The following is a 23,419-nucleotide window of genomic DNA, read 5'->3' on the forward strand; positions in this document are numbered from 1 at the left end:
CACATTAATTATTCCCCATTTATCTTAGAAGAAAGTAACATGTGGTTTTATATACATTTCACAAGGAGAAAAATAATTAAGGAAAGCTGTTTGGCATACATACCCCCAAATCATCAAGACAACACTGCATGCCTGCAACAAATTAGTCTTACGGTGTTTGATACTAAATGAAAAAGAGAGGACTTAATGTAGCCTTATAGTTTACTTCTGTAAATCTTGGTTGGTTTTTTTTTCCAAAAATCTTGGGTTTTTCTTGGTTTTTTTAAATAATTAAAAAAAAAAGTTGTTTCCTAAGGTGTATGATATATCTCCATGTATTGCTTTTAGACAAAGTAGTAAATTCCAGATGTCAATTTTAAAATTTTATACGATATGCTATATGGAATTGCATCAGGAAGATATCTAGTATTTTTGGGAACATAATTTTACTGAAACAGAAAATTGTATATGTGAATTGAGGTACTTGATCTTTTCAGAATAACTTAGTGTTTGTATTCACAGTGCAAACCTACAGTTGACTTTAACTTTTCTCTTTTTTCTTTTTTTGATGGGATTGTTCTCCTGGTAGACATAAAGCAAATTTTCGGTGTTGTTTACCATTCTCATTGCTATAGTTCATCAGCATGCCACAAAAGACAGTCAAGAGCTTCTCACTGGCTGGATCTGTTTTACTGCAAAGTGACCTTATATGGTCTACTACAATATGTGCACCACCTGCATGGTCAACTGCGTTCCTGCCCTCATCTGTAAAACAAAGAGTTACATTAAAAAAAATGAAACCAGAACCCACCGTAGAGTCCCGAACGTAACAGTAATCATACAAAACGAAGCTTTTAAATAGAGTGAAGTCATTCCTCCAGTCTTGTCAAATTCATCTAGAGAGATGCTTAAGGGCCAGTTTTTAGTGCAACAGAGCTAGGAAAGTGAGAACACCTACAACAAAAGGGATTAACCACCTGGCACTAATACCTTTGTTAAGAAATCCAGTGTTTAAGGCAGAGCTGCTGGAGCTGATCAATAATATTCTGAAGATACATTGGGTTTTGCCAGAGGGAGGTTCTCAGCACTTTTCAAAGCCTAGCCCATACACTCTTGTGGTAAATTACCTTTGCCATTATGCAGACCAAGAAATTGAAATACAGAAAATAAATTGCTTAGGTTACTTAAAAACAAAATCGGGAATAAAATGGACAAAGCAGACAGAGGTACTATTTCCCAGTTGCAAAATCTGTTCACGCACTCACTTTGCCACACAGCATGTTCTTTGTACTTCTATACCTGAAATTTAATACCACTATCAGATTCTTTTTGCATGGCTAAAAGACAAAATCTTCTGCATCTACAAAAGACTACAATGTTCTGAGGTGTCGTAAGTAACACACTATAATCTTGGATGGAACTCCTTCTGAGTAAGAAATCAGATTTGATGTATCAGTGTAGGAATAAAGGAAAAATTGGCCTTCCATTGCAATAATCAACAATACTGCTTCCTTTCCCAGCAGGCAATCAGCAACAGGCAACAGCCAATAACCTAAATTCCAGGGCTTCCAAAGGAGGGATTTCCAGGTGAGTTAGAGTTGGAATCAACTGGAAAATCTGAATGAAAACAAAACCTTGAGGGGGAAATCACTAAAGCAAAAGTTTTGCAAAGTACGTAAAAAACCCCTCTCCTCAATTTCTTAATGGCCCCAAAGCAAATCTCCTCTTTCCTTTGTTATTCATCACTCCATTGCCACTCTTCTCTCTCTCTATCGTACGTGGAGGTCAAGCTACTAAGTTGTTCTCATTCTGCAATGTATTCAGTAAGAAAACCAAGGCTGTCCATATTCAGAATATGATCTTCCGCTATAAATTGCTCCAGAGCTCTGCAAAAAGAAGTTTATAAATCTTCCAAGTTTTGTTAATACGGTTTATACTATACATAGTCCTTACATACTATATATTAAAAAAGGATTATAAGTATTGCATATACAGTTACACTATATATACTCATAAATATAGATATACATATATATATGAGGGGTATATAAATGGACTTCAGAGAATTTGCTGTGTGGAGCTGAAGGAGGAAGGGTAATTCTTGGTGGATCTTAACTACGAAATTTATTACGAAAGTAATAAGTGTTTTGCAGGATAAAAAATAGATGCAGAAGAGGAAAAATGTCACTGCCACAACTGTCTCCATCTTGGACATGATCAGGACATCAGGGGACTGTGTTTCACTGCAGGTAGGTATGTTCCATTTTGAAAAAGGAGAAACTGGAATCAGCGTACAGTCAAACAAATTCAAGACAAGATTCTGTGTCAAGAAAGAACTATAAAAAACAGAAGAAATATAAAAGAAATAAATCTCTTCCATCCTTGATGCAATGACAAACATAGACATAATGCTGAAATTAAAGGAAGTCCCAGACCAAAATATAGTGAGACAATAAAGTCAGGTGTTCATATTCAGTGCTTATGTTTACCTAGTCAGCAGATAAAACACCCCAAATTTGGCTGGAATATTCCAGCACCTTGTTTTAGGTATCCTCTTCATGCATTTTTTATTACAAAAGTTATGCAAATACATGATTTTGTATTTGACTCACCTGTTCTGTGAGTCAAAACAGATGTGCAAAACCAAACTTAATCACTGATTCTATATCAGATGTACTGAATATGGTTCTCAAATTGCTATAACACAATTGGATTCAACAAACTAAAACCATGATAAAATTAAGCTTGAGTTGAGAATCAGTTGTCAGGCTTGGTCACATGTCTTGATATGGAACTGCATATAAAAAATGTAAGCAAAGAATAATATAAAGGTAGAGTTGGGTGAAGATTTGGAAGCAACGTTTAAAAAACTGAAAAACAATCACAAGCCAGGTTCCTTACCTGGATGGAATTTGGCACAACTCCACTGAAAATAATTGTGTGGTAATATTTTACAACAAATGAAAATCTAGCTTGTATGTCTTTTTACTTCCATTCTCTCTGGTTTGTCAAAGAAGTTATACATAAAAAACAACTGTATCTTTAAGTACATAATAGTCTCTCATGTCAAATACATGACAAAATTCTTATCCACACAGTATTTTTGTTAGGTAGATACTGACAATCAGCTTCACACTGTACAGACACCAAAAGTATGGCAGAAAGATTCAGAAACAAATCTCACTCCAAGAAATGTCTGTCTTTATAGTATACTCAAAAAGTCAGGGTAAAATGAACTTCAGGATCCCTCCCAATTAGGTGGCAGGCTATAAGTGCCAGACTTTGACATGACTACATAGGTTGGTAGATTCATAAAAGAGATGCCTTAACTGAGTTTGTTGCTCTACCTCTTTCCCATGCTACAGCTCATCCTGTGTAGCTGCTTCTCTGTCCTAGCCAGATGGGTGAAGAACAGACCTGGGCTAGTGCTATAATTAGGATTTCCTGGTGCTGCCTCCTTAAGCCCAAGAGGATTAACTCAGCTCATTAGTGCAGGGCCACAAAGAACCCTGTACTAGATGTAGGAGGAAAATTCTGAAGGTCCTGACTACCCACTCCAAGCTCAGGCTATGACACCCTGCCGCATCCCCAAGCAAAAAGCATATTTCTGACTCAGAATGCTCCATGTACTTATTACCGACTCACTTCTCCCTGCTCTGTCACTAAGAAACAGATTTTGCACAGAAGAACACTCACTGAACTCCAAATCATTTACAGTCAAAACAAGACCACAGCATGTTGCTGTATCTTGTTCTCAATCCAACTGCTACCTTGCAGTTCAGCAGCAATATGAACTCCCACAGTTAACATGCTTCCAGCCTCCCAGAAGCTGTGTTGAATTCTTTTCCTGTGACCTTTTTAAATAAACATTTGCTGTGCCTAAGAGATCAGTGATTGAACACTTCAACGACAGCATTCACATTTCTGCTTAAAAATGCTTCGCTACAGCTCACAATGGGCAATAGTGTTGTATAGGGTTTTTTTAAGTACATGTAATACTGTTTAAAGATGCCAGAATGACAACCCAAGAGAACAGAGGGATTTTTTTTTTCTCTACAAAATGTACAGTAAGATTTATTACAGAATGAGTTACTTCCACACTGTTCTTTAGCCCAATGTACCGCAACCATCTCTAAGAACTAGTATAGTCTCTTTTGCTTTTATGCAAAACTGGGTTTTAATGTATATTATCAAATTACTGTGACTGCTCTCATTCCCTCTACAAATAAGAGTCTTGACAAACTTTCCCATGACTCAGCCATGTCTTCTCCAACGGATGCCCAGGTCAAAGACCAAAATTTTTTTAGTCCATATGATTGGTAGGTCTTTAAAATGCATTTAGTTTCAATCTGCTTTTCCTAAGATGTATTTGCATAATTGTCCCTTGAGTTTTCTTCTCCAGTTTCCTAAACCTTAAAACAAGCCACTGTCATAAAAGATTAACAAGAAAAAAAGAATTAAAGTGACAGCTTAAAGTATGGGAATAATGTAAAGGATAAACTATACAAAGCCAATGAGTTATTTCTAAAACACATGCACCGATACTTTGATTTTTGTCACCACTATAAGCTTATTATTTCTGGAAATATAGTTACATCAGGCAAAGGGTGGTGCCATAGTATAGACAGGTATCAGAAAATATTTTTGCAAATACTCACCTAGTGCTCTTTAATCTAAACTTTAACTTAACTTTGCTGTTTTCATACTGGACCCTTTTTTAATACAGAGTTCAAGCTCTGCCAATCCAAGTGACATTAAAGAAACAGATGCATCTCATATAGATTGGGAGAAAAACATTTCTTATTGATGTTCTATTAGGATACGGAGCTGTGTCTTCACAAGAGAAAAAACCAACACTCTTTCAGACAGTTCTGAAAATTTGTGGTTTAACCAATTTTTAATGAAGTTAAAAAATATATATAATGGTCTGGTTCCTCCGTTAGTCCACACTTTTCTCTTCATAATCTCTAATACTTAAACTACAGTTTAGAACTCATTTGCACTTCTGAAATGATCCTGGTCCTGCAAAGATGCACAGCTTAAGTGTGTATATGGTGAGTAAACTCACAGACTGGTAAAAATTAGGCTATGATTATGGTGATGATGGTATCGTAGCTAGTTAAATAAAGACTAAATAAAAGCACAGAAAATTATGTTTAGTATAGTGAGGTACTAAATGGTTGTTCGAAAACTGGGCCCCCTTTTTTTTTCCTCACAAAACAGATAAGGTATGAACACTCTATTACTTTTGCCTATCATATCTTTACATCACAATGGCCACAATGCCACTGCTTTCCAAACGGTTCTTTACTTACTAAGTCTTTGTTACTGTATCATCATTCTGAAATGTGAATTTTGTGTTTTACAATAATCATATGTAATGATATTTCTCAGTAGGGGCCCTATATTGGTTTGCAGATTCAAAATGCATAAAATAGATTTAACCTTTAAAAAGCACCAGAAATCACAAGCTACCATGTTGCTATAATGTTTGTTATATATGTATGCTTCAAATATATACCCATTTCTTAGATATAATCAGCTAGAAAACTACTTGATAGTATTTCTTAAAAATGATCTTACGGGCTTCAAATTTAAGACTTGTACTTTGAAATGTTCTGGTTTTGCCTTGCAACTGGAAACCCAAATTCTCCTTTTGCCAATTCATGTTCTGCAAAAGTTTATTGGTATAAACAGTTACACTGGTATAAATGGTGCAAGTCAGTGAGGGAAAGGATGATTTCTATGATCAAGGTCCCCGATTTGCATAAACCAACCTGCCAAGACAGCAGCTTTTGGTGACATGGAAAAAAATAATATTTCTTTTAAAATAATTTTACTTTGCAATTGGGTGTAATCATAAAATAATTTAAATTACATACTGCCATTTTACTTGAAGTACTTAATCTTTATTACATTTGGCTACAATCCTGCATTCTTTTTGACCAAAATATTGCTTACGTTAGATGAGTGCTTTATAAATAAATTTTATTATTTATTTTTTTTAGATTAAACTAATTTACAGTAGCCCAAGGTGGGGGGCGGGGGGAAGACTCTTTCTACATGTTCTGTTTTTGTTTTCCTCTATTTTCTAGTTAGATCTTCTTTGCATTGTTTTTGTACTGAGGCATTCATCTGCTCCTGCTGTTTATTCTTTCAGCTTAAGTCATAATCATCTATGATATCAAACTGGCTGCTGCAGAGGAAATGATGGTGTGACATGCTGAAAATTATGACCATGTGTGGGGAAAAAACAGCAGGAGTAGAACTCCAAAGGAAGCAAGGTCCTGCTTATGTGTTTTCTCTCTCTCCTTATTAAGGAAATAGAGATAACATTCAGAAAACAGTTACGGGCAAACCCTTAGCTAGTATAAACCATGTTATCTATGTAGACATTAGGAAAAACATTGCTACTTACATAAACTAGGAGTCTTCCTTTTTTGTTGTTGGTTTTTTTTTCTGTCTGAACACTGTAAAGATAAATCTTTTAATGCCATGCTGTCATTCAGTCAGTCAATATTTGACCCTACTTTTAATCCTCAGTCTGTTTATGTATGCTTTTAAATCACTGGATTCTGGACCCTGTCAGCATTTTGACTGCAAGTCTACAGACTACAGCCCTATTACAGAACAGACAGCAGCACTGCATTAATTTTATTTTTTCAAGGAAAGTAAGCTTCATGTATTTATATTGCACTATTTTTGTTTGCTGCTTTTTCCATGTCTTCTGTGCAGTTGTCTACAAGGGACAGGATACAGCAATACTTTATTTTGAGATTCATGTTTTAATAATATGAAAGATAATTTTGGTGATTGCTCTATCTTGTACTGTAATTTCATTTCCTTTTATTTAATACCTTCAGGAATTATAATACTCCGATTACCACAAGTACAGTTTTTATTTGCTTACTGACCAAAATCAATCAATATAGCCTTAAAATTTTTGCTTTATGAAGAAAAAATAATCTCAAATTACTCACGCTTGCTTCACAGTACAGTCTGGTAATCAGTTCATCTTGAATTGATAGCAACTATCCTTAGCCCTACAACTCCAGCTGCATTGAAGGTATTGTCTCATAAATTATTCTTTTAGAAATTATTGCTAAAATGATAAATCTGTAAACAGTAAACTAGAAATGCTAACAGAACGCTGTCACTTAATATAGCGCCTTCAAGGACTGAGAATATATAGCACTGATCTTTTTCGATAAAACTGTTGCCAGCATATTTGCTGGCTAATGACAACTGATGCAGCAGCATACTGGCCCTCTTATGCAACTGTTTTTTTTCCGAAGAAACACAACTTTAAAATGTTGCATTCAAATGGAGATCTAGTGGTATTCTTATAATATGTTCAATGTGTGGACCATAGGATATCAATGTCTACAAGCCCTAATCTCTCTCATGAGTATTGTGGAATTTCTTTTGTCCACAGAGTCATGAGTTTGGCAGAACGTTTGAAGGGAGGTAAATGTGCCACTACCACATCACCATAATCTTATGCTGAGGCAGCAGTCAAATGCAAGCCAGATTCAACTCCACAATTTAATTCCAATAAAATTTGCTTATTTTTCATATTCTTCTTATGTCAGATACATATGAGAAAAATAATGTTTCTATTTCAGGCAAAAGAATAGGATGCGTTTACTGTTCAAGACTTTTTAATACTTCACTTCCAGTCAACTTCTACTAGTGGATCTGAGTTTCTAATATAATAGCAGAAATATTTTTATCAGCATCGATATAAAATACTACTAGTCTCAGTATTGGGATATGATTTGTTCTGGATTCCGAGGAGATACTAATTTTAAAGTGCAGTAATTTCCACTCCTAAATTCTATTTAAAAATAAAGAAGCTAACCAGTAGAAGAAAGTTCTACTAGATATATAAAACTCAGGTAAAGGTCCTCAAATCTGAATGCAGCACTTCCCTCTGCCTTCCTTTTCATGTGCAATATGCTTACAGCAGATTCTTCAGTTGACTTTATAACTCTATGTAACTCCTTATTAATTCCACTGCAGTCAAACAAATTAGGTTGGTTAGAGCTGAAGCCAGCCCATGCTTATTATTTCATACAGCATGAAATAAATCATGGAATTCAATTATACAGTAAAACATCAGGAAATTTTTCTAGAATGGTAAATAGGCATTTATAGCATGTCATGCTATTAACAGAATAAACCTGCCCACAGCAATTAATTTAGAATTTTTACTCCTAAGTCTTTAAGAGCAATGATGTCTCTCAGCTTCAAACTCTTCAGGACAAGGCTGTGGCCTGAACATGGCATGGTCACAGTCCAGTGCAAAACAGGAGCATCCTGCTGGGTGCCTCTGAAAGGAGCTTGGCAAGGGGCATTGCCTGGTATGGTGTAAGGGTGGCACTGTCAGCTGAAGGAGAGCAAGGGAGCTGTGGGTCTCCACCAAAGCTGCCAGAAAAGCAGACTCAGAAAGTGTGTAACCTGTGGGAATCTGGAGTAGGTTGGGAAAAGCCCAAGAAGCAAAAAATGAAACAATACCAAAAAAACACGCCATAAAACGTATTCGTGGATCTTACTAGGAAGAAAGAAAACTATTTGGAGAAGTGAGAAAGTAACAAATCACCCTGGGATCTAGGAAAAGCTGGGGTGAGTCTTGCGTTTGGGGTCAGTGCTATCCTTGCCCCAAATTACGAAGCCTAAGGCGGGGTGGCAGGACCCAGCCTTCTGAAGCAGCTCCAAGCACCAGCACATGGGCATTGTTGCTTGTTAGTGTGCAGCCTGCACAGAGGAGCTCACCTGTAGAAGATACTTGTATCTTGCACGGCTGTGGAATACAACCTGAGAATGACCAGCAAAGTGTTTTGTCTTAGGAAATCTTTTACCTCTTTAGCAGAAGGCAACCCACTGATTTGACTGGAGGGCAACTAGCAATACAATGACTGCAGAACAGCCGGCGCTCAAGAGGCCAAGTGATGCCAAGATGTGTTTGATAAACCAGACACTGTCTCGGGAAAGTGACACTTTTTTCAGGGAAATGTGCATCTTGTTGTAGGCGGGGTATTCAAGGCATCCACCCTGAGTCCTCAAGCTATTCTGCTGGCTGGACAACTATGCAGACACACAGCAGTCTCAGGATTAAGGAGGCTTGAAGACCAACTTCGTTCATACACACCAACACCTTCTGTGACAGGAACACAGCTTTATAATTGCTGATGCTAACTCTCTTGCTATAATCTGTACTTTTACCTAACTCTTTCCTCACCAACTTTTATCAAATGCTTCGGCTGCAACTTCCTCTGGTGGGCACCATCTCTTGATTATATTAGTGTACTAAAAGTATTATAAAAAGACACTGACTAAACAGTCCTGGTGCCAGGGCTGTGACATTCAAGACTTTCACTGCACTAAGGGATAGATTTTACTAATATCGTTCTTTGATAATACTGCCCAATTCCTGTTTCTGAGAGTTGTGCAGTATTCCTTAGACAGGGACACAACAAATGGAATTAATTCAGGTTGTTTGCATGTTGTGTGCTAACTCTATGCTGTTACTGCGCTGTATGAAATGCTGTATAAAACCTGATGCCTGTGTAGCTATTATATAAACAAATAAAAGGCTTGGCCTGTGCAACATATGCACACAGCATTGCAAAAATGAGAGTACAACAAAATTACATTCTACATTATTATTTAATAAGCTATGATTATATAATTAGACTGTATTAAAACACAAAGTTAAAAGAACAATGGCTGCAAGTTTAACAAAAAAGTCTAATAAACACATCCCAATTACAAATAAGCAATATTTAGCAAGATGCTCACAGATCCTTTATTCTGTTTTCCATGATAATTTAGTTAATATTCTCTACCACTGCTGATTCAGTGACAGTTGATAATTCTAGTCACATAATGCCTATTTGTCTAAATAAAAGTAGAATAAGCTAGACACTTTGGCCATGTCTAGACACCAAATTAACGAGCTTTGCTTTCTGAGGGGCTTGAAAGCAATGAAATGTGGCTCTGCAGTTATCTACAAATATGAACAAATTAAAATATCTTAAAAGGCAAAGTGAAAAAAAGACATGAAAAGAGAGGCTGAATTGAAAGGAGAAGAGTGAGTTACATGTCTTGTTCACTTATTATTACTGAAATTCTAAAAATAATCTTCATAAATATATGGGGAATTCCAAGTTTTTGCCTTTCCTACTTTTTTAGCTTTGAAGTATGAAAAAATAGCTCAGTCCTTAACCAAAGTTTGAATCCTTAACTTGCTTTTAGGGTGGCAGCAAGATCTAGTGAATAAAGCAGAATTCCTTCCCAAGTCTGCCAATGAACTTCTTTAATACCCTGGAAACACCTTTCATCTCTCTCTGGTTTTTTTTTCCCCCCTTTTTTTCTTTTTTTGTTAAATTTCCTTGTTGCTTGTGGCTTCTATTTTGACTGTAAATTAAGCAGGTGTCTCTGAGCCTGTTGGAACCTGAGCAATACACAAACTTTACAGACTGTGAATGAAATATTGGAGAAGCAGCAAGTAAGGAATCAGAAAAAAATCTGCTTTGTTTCTCTAGATTTTTATTTTGCAACTGTACTGACAGAATTCTGATCTACTTATTCTGCTTATTCAAATAATCTTCCTGGAAAAAACAGGAAGAGGTAAAATATTTGCACCGCAGAAAATAAGCAGAACCTATCATACCTTTTACTCTTTAAAGCAAACAGAAAATCAGGCCTTATACCTTCATCTTAAAGAAGGTTAAAGTTGCAAATCTATGGCAATTTGGTTTTGGTGGTTTTGTGGGGTTTTTTCTTCCCTGTGTGGCCTTCTGTTAAGTTCTGGCTTAAGTCATGAGAATTTTGCCACTTGTTTCAGTAGAGTTAATATTTAGAATGTAAATTTCAGAAAGAGTAATAGCCTGAGAATGAGAATTCAGGTTTTTCATATGACCTCTTGCCTGGCTCTTTCTGATGCTCTAGGAAGATTTCCGCATCATTCTGATTCCATTTAGACCAGCTTAAAATAAGTAAATTACAATAATATTGTTTAACAGCTTCCTAAGTACATTCATGATTAACTGCTGCTAAGTACTAAATATTACTGTGGAAGTATGTGTTGGTATGCATATGGTGTGCTTAGTTTCTAGCTGATGCAATACTTGTACTGCAGAGGCTTGGGAAAAAATTCTGCATTATCAAGGATTTCTAGGTTAAAAATGCTATAGTTTTCTAGAACTGATATGTCTTGGAGAGGACAGATCTAAAGGTAAAACAATATTTATTACTGTACAACTGAAAACTAGAATTTTTGTTCTCTGAAAGCCATTCTAAACAATCACTTTTCAAGCAACAAGTTAAAACCTCTGGTCTCAATCTCATGGTATTGCTTGGGAAACAGCTTAATAGGTGGCATTTGCTAGGATCTGGTGCAATGAAAAGTGAGACTGTGGTAAGATGTTGCCTGGCTGCATGAATCAGGGTGACCTTCATAGAAATGATTAGCCAGTAGTGTGCCATTATCAACACCAGTTGTGTTCTAAGATTCTGCCGGTTTTCCATATGGTACTGAAAAAGGTTATGCCATTTTTGGAGAAAACTGAATCTGACTTCTTTCCAGTACCTTTAATTCTCAGCTGTCTGGTTTTCTGCTTTAGATCTTGAAACTAGCCTCATCTCCTGAGAGGAGATGTAACTCTACAATTGAGTAGTTTTTATATTTAGCCTTTCTTAGCAGATCTCTGCAAGAGGTCTGTACATCCTTACAGGATCGACAACTGAGTATAGAGAATTTATAGCATGTGTAGGATCTTTCTAACAAGAAGTGGTATAATGTTCATGGTCTGATGTTAAGGCTGGGATCAAGAGAGATCTGGGTCTATGTGAAAGGCCACACTGCTGCAATTCAGAGAGGAGCTCTGCCATCAACCCAAGTAAGACTGGGTAGGTAACAAAGAAATACACAGCTTGGAAAATGAAAAAAGGATCCAGTAAATTTCCTGCAGAAAAAGCTGGATAAGCAGTTGTCTGGAAAGCCTTTATAGAATGAGTTCTCATTTTTAGTTTCTTTCCAATTCTATAGCTGTTTATATCATGAAGTATGGTTGGTGAGAACATGTACCCAGGCTGGTGGCTTCATGGAGAAACAAGGTTGTAGACAGGTGCAGAAAGGAGTAGCTTTGAGACTCCCCAAGGAGGTCTCTAAGCACTGCCATTAATATAAATATTATGCAAGGGCAGAATGGGAAATTTTTCATTTCTGTTACAAGATATATGGAGAGCTTATTTCCTTTTGATAGCTTTCAGAATATGCGGATGCTCCAAATAGCAAGAAGGAATTATTTTCTAATGGGTAAGAGTCTAATCTAATCTCATCTGAAGCCAATCAGAATGACTCCCTCTAGTCTGTATGGCTACTGAATCAGGCTCTAAATATCCTAGCTTTTCACTTCCTCTTTTAATTATCACTTTTACAGTATAATGATGGTAGCTTCTAGCGTGCTCAATGCTATATAAATCACAAGAAAACAGTTTGTCAATCAGTTCAAAACTGAAGTGTTTAACAAACTACTTATGGAAAGATCACTGAGATTAAGACAGAACGTGCATCACAAACAATTATAAAAAATATCGTGAGGCTATTATCTGTTCAGAAAACACTACTATTTTAATACAGTATCATCTTCCATTAAAATTCTTGACTAAAATGGATCTGGTTGGCCTGATCTTTCATCTATACAAACTGCATTGGTGTGTCGGCTGTCAAAGGAGGTCAGAGACCTGGCTACAGACAGGTTTTGCCTTTTTCCTACATTGTCATGTGGGTCTTGCAAGAAGGCAGGCCTAACCTGAAAACTGTGGTCTCCGTCTCCCTGTCCCCCAAGCTCTCAATCTGCCACAGGATTAAAGTCATCAGAGTCTTCCCAGCCTATTGGGAAAGAAGCCAGCAGAGAGAGCCGAGGCATGGGCATGTACTAGCCATCAGGTTGTTCATGAAGTGACCACAAGCTGCAAATTGGATAATGGTGTTTAACTTAATATCCCAACTGGCAGAGCTGATGGTAGGAAATAATTTTTAGGCTTTACCTACAGCATAATTAACCATTTCTGCTGTGACTTAAGGCATTGCTTTTCATAGCAAGAACCATGTTACGTTAAACATAACCTTTCCCGGACAATGGAGATAAGAGCTTCATGTTGTACGTGGAACCAAGGTGCAGGGGGTACTTAGGGTTTTGGAGGTATGCCCTATCCGTCTATAACATCTGTACAAACTGACTAAAGAAATAGCACTGGGGAGAACAGCAGGGGGACTGGAAAGAAAGACAGTAGAAAAGTAGCTATAGTTTGATTCATGGATAGAGAGTGGTGAAGCAGCTAGAGGGACAGGTCTTATGCTCTGACTGGACAATGCTTAAGAATTTAGCTTTGATTATGAGCAAAAACCCATATCTGGTGGTTAAAAGCAATGAGTGGGCTAGGAGCTTTGCATCTAATAATATAGTTCAGACAAAATTCTGTTCCTGAGTGAGGCTGAGGAATCCATTGTCTGGGGATATGGAAGTACAAGTAGCTGTATTTGGTACAGTCTGTAGATACAGTGGGGGAGAAAGCAGGAAGGACAGGAGCAGAGATCACATCTCCATTTCTTTGCTTTGCATTTTCTGCTTTGATGAATATTTGGGGGCCGAGGTGTGTGTAGCATTTACTAGATAAAGCATGCATAACAATTACAGGCTGTGCAGGAACATGCAGTAATGTATCTGTTCTTGAATTGTAGGGCAGCATTGAACAGTCTGCATACTGTGATTAGTTAAATTCATCGCTTCTGACTTAAAATATTTTTGGCTGCCTCAATTGTTTCTTTCATCTCTGCAAACAAGAGGAAGGCTAGAAGCCTCATCAGTACTAACAAAGCTTTCTTCTACTTTGCTTTGCAATTATATTTGCCTGTATTCTTGACGTTCAGACTCACATAAAGCAGATCTCTTCACAACATAAATACTTTAAAAAGGATGCTCTCAAGGCTGCTTGGGATAAATTTGACCTATTTTTTCCTCCTTAACTGTTTACAAAATACATTTAATTCTCTGTATTTTCTTCCTTGCTCAAAGAAGTGATTCAGTGATTCAGTATTATTTTAGGAGGCTAACACTGACGACCACCCAGACAATAACACTGTGCATGCAATACCTCAAACTTAATAGAGAAGAAAATCTGTCAGTAAGTCAACAGCTTTTCACTTCATGTTTTCTGTGAGGAGATGAATCATTCAGTAAGGTCTCTGGCCAGAAAGTAATTCCCCTTTTACCTTGTGGAAGGTACTAAACTTCTTCCAGCACTGGGACTTAGCCATGAAATAAGTTTCCCACAGCAGCGGTGTTCCAGGAGTAGCCTTTCCGGAACTTACGTGGAAATGGTCTTGCCTTCCTGCAGCTACTCTGGGACTTGTGAACTCTGAGAAACCCCTGCCATTTTCATTTGATCATGAAAAAAATTCAGGCAATCCTTCTCCTCTGCGAGGCCACTTTTAAGCAGCCTTCTCTAGAAGAAAAGCCATTTGACCCACAACTTTTGTCCTGTGCCATGCAGACCTCTCTCAAAAACACAGACCTGATTAACTCCTTGTCACTAAAAGTGATGCATGCTTGCTAGGATGAAATACAAGATAATTGGGGCTTTCAATAAATAGGACCCATTCAGTATGGGATTGATTTCATAGTTTCAAACTAACGTTGATTTAGGACTTAAAGTCCTTCCTCATTACTGCATGTTATAATTACACACACAGTACAAGTTAAAAAAAAAGCATATGTATATGGTAAAATATAGTTACTGATGTATTTCAAGTTCCCTATATGAGTCTCAATTATCAGAAGGATAACACCTGTGTTTGTGTCAACTGAAAAGAAAAAAGACTATCAATACATAATAACATTTTTTTTATTAGAATTATTGGCCTCCACACCTTGTCTTTGTTATACTTTAAAGCCCTTTGTTAGGGAAAAATAATAGTCATACATGAAAATATATTAAATTTTATAGTGATAATCATATTGAAAGTATTTGTCCTAGATAAGAATTTAGGATAGGATACATACCTACATAATCATTACACATTAAGATAACATACAAAATAAAGTCAGGTAGGGTAGATGTAATAAATAAGCACTGTAAATAACTTCTTCCACTCAAATCCAAGATGCTAATATCTTGATTTTTGTGACATTTTATTACACTTTATTCATTAGTCTTATCTGAATAGACAGGGAAGGTAATGACTGCCCTCCCACAGGAGCATGGCAACACATGGCATACAGAACACATCACTGCCTACCGTAGATTTTATCAGTGCCAGCTTTGCTCCACAGAAGGACAACCAACACAAGGCACATAATACAGCTTCTCTGTACTGAATAAATCCTGCACTGTAAAAGCCAGCAGTAGTCCACAATACCTGATACTACAAAGCCATTTTTGTGTGTCTTTATTGTATTTTATGAAAAGAATCTGGGTTGAACAACAATGACATGAATAGTTATATAGATTTTACTTATATGAAATAAACCAGTGCCACCTGGGAGTGACCTTTACATCACATATGACCCTGAAATAAAATATAGTAAACAAATTACATTATAGAAAGCTCAACAGCTTCTACTTGAAGTTTCCATGGGGAAGCAGCTGTTCAGTTGATTGCTCACCTTAAAGAAGATCCTAAATGAAAGAATTATACATTAACATCCTCAAGCAGTTGTTAGTCTGTAAATGGAAATGCCAGCATGGAAAATCTGATCAATTTCCTTGAGGTCAAAGGCAAAGTAGTTTAAAACAATACAAAATGTACATTTCCAAACTAGGATGAGAAAAAGTAGCAAGGAGAAAGTTTTTTCAACAGACAGTATTCAGAACAACAAAACTTTTAGTAAATGCAACACAGAACAAAGAAAATTTCTTGCCATATGAAATAAGGCACTAAATCTCAAGATAATAAAATGCTTTTACAATTTCATCTGACTTCCCATCTGCAGACATCCATAGGCTTCTAAATTCCTGTGCATAGAAAGATGTTTCTGGTGTCTCTGCTTCTGTACCATATTTATTGTTTTTTATCAAAATATTTAAAGTAAGGGATAATGAAGTGGCATTTTCAAAACACTACGACTATTTGTTTGGTTTTGCAAATGAAATACCCATGCATGTAATCAACATGCGAAGTCACAATTTAATTTCAAAACTCAATTACTTGGCAGTGCAAAACTTACTGTGCCCACAAAAGGCTAAAAAAAACCCTCACCAACCTTCCTTCCCTATAACTTCTGACTACCAAAACTACCAATATGTAATCTTGAAGCAACTGATTGGCCACAAAAGGATTCTGAGAATCAGCAACGTACGTCAGACATCATTTCAGCCACATATTTAGCTCTGCACTGCTTTGAGACTGGTAGAATATGAATATTCCCCTCTGACTCCATTCCCTTCTGAGACATTGTTTGAAGAAAAAAACACCTTTCAGGCCTCTGTGTATATAATACCTGCTCTTTGAAAACCTAGCTCATTATGTTTAAAAGAAAACAAACCCAGGATCACAATTTTTTCTATTCTTATATCCAGCGTATCACAATATTGAAACAGTTGTTTTAATCTCTCTGTCACAAAAGTGTAATGCAAATGTGACATTCAATTGCCCCATACAATCAGAAAAGTCATGTGGTAAATAAAAATCAAGAAAAAAGGAAAATCATCCCCTAGTACAGAATGTACAGAACACCTAAAGCATTTCCCTCCCTCCTACAAGAGCATTGCAAAATATGGCATATTTCAACACTCACGGCTATCGTAGCATATATTGCCCAGGGCACGTCCTGTTTGAAGCAATACTTCCTGGTCTTTGCAGTTTAACAGCTGCACCAAAGGAGGGATCAACCCAGCATCCACACATGGGTTCCGCATAAATTCTGGAAATAATGCAAAGCCTATTAAAGCAAGCTGGCTGTTTTCGGTTTCATGCATTCTAGTTACACTGGCATTGCATCTGGGCCTTTTGCGAGAATAAACATATCCATGGACAAACAATGTAAGTTCTCATGCAAGTTTCTAGAGAATAAGCCCAAGTCAGGATTTGGGCTTATCTTCTTTCCATTATTCGTTAATTTAGAAGGAATTAAGAGTATTTAATTGACTTCCATGGAAACTAATTTAGCATAGCTCAGACTGAGCATGTTTTTAGCATCATAAAGAAGTGCTGAAAAGAACAGTGAATTCACAATCTTTTTCTCCACCCCAACAAATTCAACTTAAAAATTATTAAATAACACAAAAGATGACTTAAGACTAGTATTCATATTCCAAAATGAGCACCATTTTTTACTCTCTATTCCCTTAATTAGAACTCCCGAGAAGCTTTTGCTTTAAAAAAAAAAAAAAAAAAGAATTAATGCCAAGTAACAGGCTCTTTATTTGGAAGGTAAGGAAAGGAAAAGAAAAAGAAAGAATGAGAAATACAAGAGAGATTAGGTGAGCCCAAAGGCCTGTACCTTTCCACAGTCTAACTGATGCCCACCATGGGAGGAAAGCTAGAGGATCCATCCACTGGGAAGCTCTCTGCCTTTCTGTCCTTCCTTCCTGCTATGTCCCCCAGTCACAGAGAACCAAAGTATTATTTCACATCCATGCAAGTCATAGATAGAGAATTATCCTGGTATCAGAGAGATAAAGGACTGGTCTCCATAAGGAGCTACAGTTACACAGGCACTGTGCTGCACATTTTACAAAGGAAATTTACAGAAGCAACCACCTGACACACCAACAGTGTTACTTAATAGTTTACTACTGAGCACCATTCAGAGATGTAGCATTGTAATAGGCAAAAGGTCAATACATTTGTTGTAAACACAAATTATATCTCTTCCTGATCCTAGACTATGTTGGATCTTCTAAAATCAGCTTACCTTTCTGTTACTTAGTCATTTATGAAACAGAATGAACCAGTGTCCAATTTCCATAAAAAGAGATAAGAAAGTTTTTCTGATTCTGGATCAACATGCCAATAACTCAAAGATTTCATACAATGCTTGAAGTACAAATATATCTTCTTAAATACTCCCTTTGTTGCACCTATTACAATGTTCTTAGATGTTTCTGTAGCTACATATTGTACCTTTTGTAGTTAATCTTGCAGTGTTATTTCAGCTAAAGAAATAATTGTCACAGAGCTAATTCTCACAGGATGATAAACTTTGATATACCAACAAGTAGATGAAGCAGAATAAGCAATATCTATACACTTGCACAGGTCCAACAGAAGACAGTAGTCACCACAACTGACCCACCTTCCTGAGATAATGTAACATCTTAAAATTGTAGACAGATGCTATACTGTGATAAATGGTGATGGTATCCATCGTAATGAACTGAGCAAATATCAGATACATCTGTTCTTTAAAACTGGTCTTGCCATGTCCATGTAACTTTTTATCTATTTTTTTATCATCCACTTTCATCTTCATCTCAATGTTTACTTACTAAATGTATTATGTTCCTTCCTCTGTCCGTTCAGCTTTTTCCTCTTAATTGCCTATAAAACCTCGTCTGTTCTTCAGCTTCTCCCTGCATCGTTTTCTTTTACATCCACTAATTTACCATAGTTTCTACATTATCAAAATTAGATATATTTTTTTTCTCCTAGTCTGTGACAGGAAATAGAACTTGATCTTTCCTAAGAGACTGAGAGGTCTCAGTCTGTTCTGTCATATGTTTAGGTTCTTGCTCATGTGGTGAAAAGGAGTGAGAAACCCTTCCTCCATTTGGAATGAGCAGAAGCTTTCAGTCTCCCATTCAGCAGCAAAATAATTAGGCAATATGCTGAACAAACTTTTATTTATCAAGGTTGTGTAAGGACAACAAGTAAAGAAATGATGCCATATATAGCAAAATAGATCTGTGAGACAGCAACAAAAATGTGGTAACTGCAACTGTGTTTGAAGGTGATACTACACAGAAATAATAGAAGAAAGAAAAAGAACCATTTAGAAGGTTTCCACTAACCTGGAAGGGGGAAATGAAGCTGATCCTTTGAAGGAAACAGTGAAGAATCACTTAAGAAGTTAGGAGGAGAACCACTGAGGACAGAGTAATACAAACCAAAGGAGGACAAGACTTCAAAAGAGAAATGTAATTGTGACTTGGTATTACAGAGTATGAAGATGATGTTCTCATTCCTACACTTGGCAAAGAAAAGGACACTGAAGACCTCAGAAGAGGGTTTAAAAGGTCCACAGTGGGGAGAGAAACCCCATGTAGCAAGCACATCTGAGCCTTCAGTATGCCCACAGTAGAAAGGGAAATGGCTGTAGCTAGAGAGACAAGACTGACTAAGGGGAAATCTGTGTGTTTGGATATTTAAAATGGGAGAGATTAACACAGGTTCACGTTTGGAGGAGGAAAAGTCATGTGAACTGGAAAGGTGAAACAGAGCAAGAGCACAAAGAGCTGGAACAGAGGAGATGAAACGTAACAAAACTACTGAGGCAGAGGGATATGATGTGACATGTCTGTATATGTGTGTGTGCGTGTCTCTGTGTGTGTGTCTGTGTGTTGGACCAGATGAGGGGAATAGGAAAGGTCACGAAGAAGTGGGGAAGCAAAAGATGTTCTTTTATCAGTAAAGCCCAGATTCAGAGTCAGAGGCACTACTACCAGCTCTGCCAGGGCTGCCTGGCATGACCATAGGGAAATCAGTTCAACTGCCAGGGTTTAATGCCTACTATCTGTAGGATGTTGATAACACAACTTTCTCTAAGTGCCTTTGAAGCTTGTTGAAAAAAGCTGCAATATAAGCATGAGCATTTGTATTCTTACGTAAGAGGACAAAGAAAAGAACAGAATTCAAATAAGGTGTTCCCTGGTATCCTGCTTAAGCAATGATTTCAACAGTTAGAATCCGAAGAGGAACACCCAGCTCATCTCAGTCTTGAAAGCACTGGGCACCTTAAATAATTTCTGAATACCTTCACTTTAACCTTACCTGCCAGAGGTCCCAGTTATACCTGCTAATAACTGTAAGAAAAAGACAAAAGCTATTTTGTATGATGAACCAGGTAAAATGCTTTCAAAGTACACTCTGAAGAGTGTACTCATAACAACAATTTAAAAGCTGGCAAGGAAAAGGGTACATGAGAAACTATTCAGAGATTTTGTGTATTAATTCAGATTTGAAAGATACTGGCTAAAATGCTCTGTAAGAGAATCTGGCAGGAAACAATGGATAGTAATCAGTTAATTGTGAACATTGGTTTTATTCTTAACTTTCCCCATTCTGAGGTAGGAGCTAAAAGGACTAACTATGAGGATACACAGTTGACTGCAATATTCTAAATATACTTATTATGAGTGTTATTATTAGCATGTGATAGTTGCATGAATCTTATTCTGAAACATCTGTAAGCTTAAATTTCTATGTTTACACTTTTTACTATTTATTAAATAATTTTAAAACTTAAAACCTAATCATATATATATATATATATATATAAACATACATATGTCTTCTTGTTGATAATTGTTTCTGAATATCCATATATACATTGTCTCAAAATCAGTGAATTGGGTAGAGGAGGTCACATGGGCTATCAGTAAGAAGCTGTAATACTGTGATTCCAAAGAGTTTACAGAGGGAGAGAGATACAGCTGCCAGGCCTGCATGTAGACAGCAGTTAAGAGGCATCCTACTTTTCTCTGGTTCGTGTCTGAGAAAGGAAAGTGCAAAATGCAACCTGTGCCTCTCTGGCTGGGAAAGCAGCAAGTCAAGGAGTGAGAAGTGTCAGCCACAAACCTCCTCTACCCCAGTGTCACAGGGTCTGACAGTAGCGCCTGCCTGCAGATACGACACCATTTATTTGAGCTCAAGGTATACAGAAGATTGGGTGAGCTTTAAGATAATTCTCCTAAAGAAAAAAAAAAATCTAAACAGTTGTAGATCATCTCATATATTATATGACTGTATGTATGTAATACATACCAAAATGGATCTTGGGCTCTTGCTCTAACACATATAATGCTCTTTTGATAGCAGTAACTGATTTCCATGTGGTATCAAAGGCTTCATAATGATAATAATGTCATCATAAATCTCAGACCAAAGAAATGATCTACTATCCTTTAACCATCTCTACACATACTACTGTTGTAACTGTGTGCACTATGTATAACTGGATGCACAAATTATGCACATCTTTTTTTTCTATATGCATTTCATAAAGCCAGGTGCATGCTATTTCTGCCCAATAAATTATACTATTGTGTTAAAAACTAAATAGCATGAAAGTAAGGACTAAAAAAATCCAGCAGCCAAACGCTGTTTTGATTATATTAAAAAGCAGAGAAATAAAATTTGACAAAACAAAAAGAGTGAAAGAGAGGGATATGAAAAGTGTCTAATCTACAAAATGAAAACATAAATGAAGTAAAACATACTGACAAGTGAGGTGAAAAACTGAAGATGTTCCAGCAGAAAAGTTCTTGTAGAAAACCTCACCATTTCTGGCTACTTCTGCTATGATGTTAGCTACTTTTGCTGTGCAGGAAGATTGTGGCGTCAACAGACTTGCGAACACCTGAAGAACTCCACTTTTCTGGATTTTTTCACTTGTCTCCATATCTGAAAAACACATTACACAAAAATGACTTATGCATCAGCTTGCTTTGAGGAAGAAAAGAAAGAAAAGCAGAAGGGAAGCGAAGTCTTCTCAAAGGTAATTATTAAAGTAATTATTTTCCCACATCAAAAGCTAACTGCTGTTTCAGTGATCATATTTATTTTATATGATGTGCTCATAAAACTTAATACTTTGCTATTCCTAATCTTCCTGATCTTTGCAAGGTGACTCTGCGTTATATATAAACAAATACAGACACATACTCATGCATACATAAGGAAACTATTGGAGAGACTGGTAGAAAGACTAAAGGTCACAGAATGATACGCAGCAGCCTAAAGTACTATGTAAAAATCAAGGAATGGTACTCTATAATTATTTGAAACGTTCAAGGAATGACAGAGGAAGACTTTACAGCTGAGGGCACAGCTTAATGCAGTGTAGGAGTCAGAAACTGGAGAAGAGGGTGAGCCATGCAGATCCTAGTCTAGACTCCACTTACACTCAGCTCGAGTACCTTCTGCGTTACTCTGCTAAACTATAGTAGTTCCAGTATAGTCTCAGTAGAAGGGAAAGGGAAAAATAACACTGAGTTTCTTGTAGTAGAGATCAAAGATTTGGGACAAAACCTTTCCTCCTTCTGCCTGTAGTATGGACAAATTGTGCAGCTGCTCCATAACAGGGCCCCACGTAGCATTGCTGGCCAACAGCTCTGTTACAAACTGAAAATTAACATTGATTCAACTGCAATTAAAGATAAGGTACTTGATGCTAAAATGTATTTTGCTAATGCTTTCAAATAACATCATATTTGAGATGAATATTAGTGTGACACACAGTATGATTAGATGGCAGCTATCACTTTAGAAAGCAGCAAGACTCCTTAAGCCAATCGTCATGGAAGTTACTTGCATTCTCCAAAGATGGCTTTGAGATGCTCTAATTGATGACTTTTGCAAAGCAAACCAAATCCATCTGAATGCAACTCTGTTGGTTGACAGGGGCATTTTTAAGCACTATATCATGCACAAACCCCCTCATATCACTTAAAAGCTTTACAGTAAGTGCCAGTTAAAATTAAAAAAAATTGCTAGAGCTTGCCAGTAATGGTAAGAAACGGATGTAGACATTTCAGAGCTGAAAAGACAGGCCTCTGACCACCACTATCTGCAGTTTCTTAGAAGCGCCCTTACTCTGGTATAAGAGCTATTGACACAGTCAGGCTCAGCAGCAACAGCAGTAATCAGTGGATTTTGGGTTTATATAGTATCTTTCAAATCTGCAAGATATTATATACTTTTGAACAGGAAAGGAGAGCCTTAAACTAATCCAATATTTTTTTTTCAAGACAACATTCTCCAGTTTTACCCTAATCAAGTAAATGCATATTTTATGCACCACAACTAGCTAGTCTTATAGAGCAAGTTTCCAACCACTCTTTAGCTGTGCTTTCCCTGTGAATTGGTAACATGTCACTGGGCTCACCACCTCCTCCCTCCTCCTCCCTTTGCCCATTCTCAGGGCTGCAACTGATTTTTCACTTGTGTCAGCTCCAGGACAAGCCCTCCTGCCTCCAAGTGCAGGAGAGATCTCCATGAGCTGACCCTGAACAGAAGTCAGCACAAGCCTGGCAGAGGTAACTCACATGGGTTTCATGGCTCATATACAGTATCTACATGCTTCAGTGGCCAGGAGCCAGTGACATCTAGGCTACAGAAAATGGACTAAAAGGAGAGAACTTCAAGTCTGGATTGCAGCTATGTCTCTGTATTTCTGTATTCAGTTCCATCTCGGGATGTTGGTCTTTGGCT

At 37.0% G+C, this 23,419-nt stretch overlaps 1 protein-coding gene across 11 annotated transcripts in view; it reads right to left on the reverse strand.

The window, feature by feature from the left end:
* The window catches only part of RAP1GDS1 (Rap1 GTPase-GDP dissociation stimulator 1), a 101,091-nt gene that overhangs the window by 25,694 nt on the left and 51,978 nt on the right, over window positions 1-23,419 (reverse strand). For 4 of the 11 annotated variants that reach the window (XM_055797280.1, XM_055797277.1, XM_055797276.1 and 1 more), the window contains exons 3-5: window positions 21,488-21,610; window positions 16,785-16,910; window positions 598-744 (exon numbers count right to left, since the gene is read on the reverse strand). In XM_055797280.1, the coding sequence (XP_055653255.1) occupies window positions 598-744; window positions 16,785-16,910; window positions 21,488-21,610 (396 nt within the window). Of the gene's footprint in view, window positions 1-597; window positions 745-16,784; window positions 16,911-21,426; window positions 21,611-23,419 lie in introns of those variants that run through there. The other 7 variants (XM_055797278.1, XM_055797279.1, XM_055797281.1 and 4 more) reach the window with 5 other exon arrangements.

This window comes from Falco peregrinus, chromosome 2, assembly GCF_023634155.1.
Source record: "Falco peregrinus isolate bFalPer1 chromosome 2, bFalPer1.pri, whole genome shotgun sequence".
In the NCBI taxonomy this organism is placed as follows: Eukaryota; Metazoa; Chordata; class Aves; order Falconiformes; family Falconidae; genus Falco; species Falco peregrinus.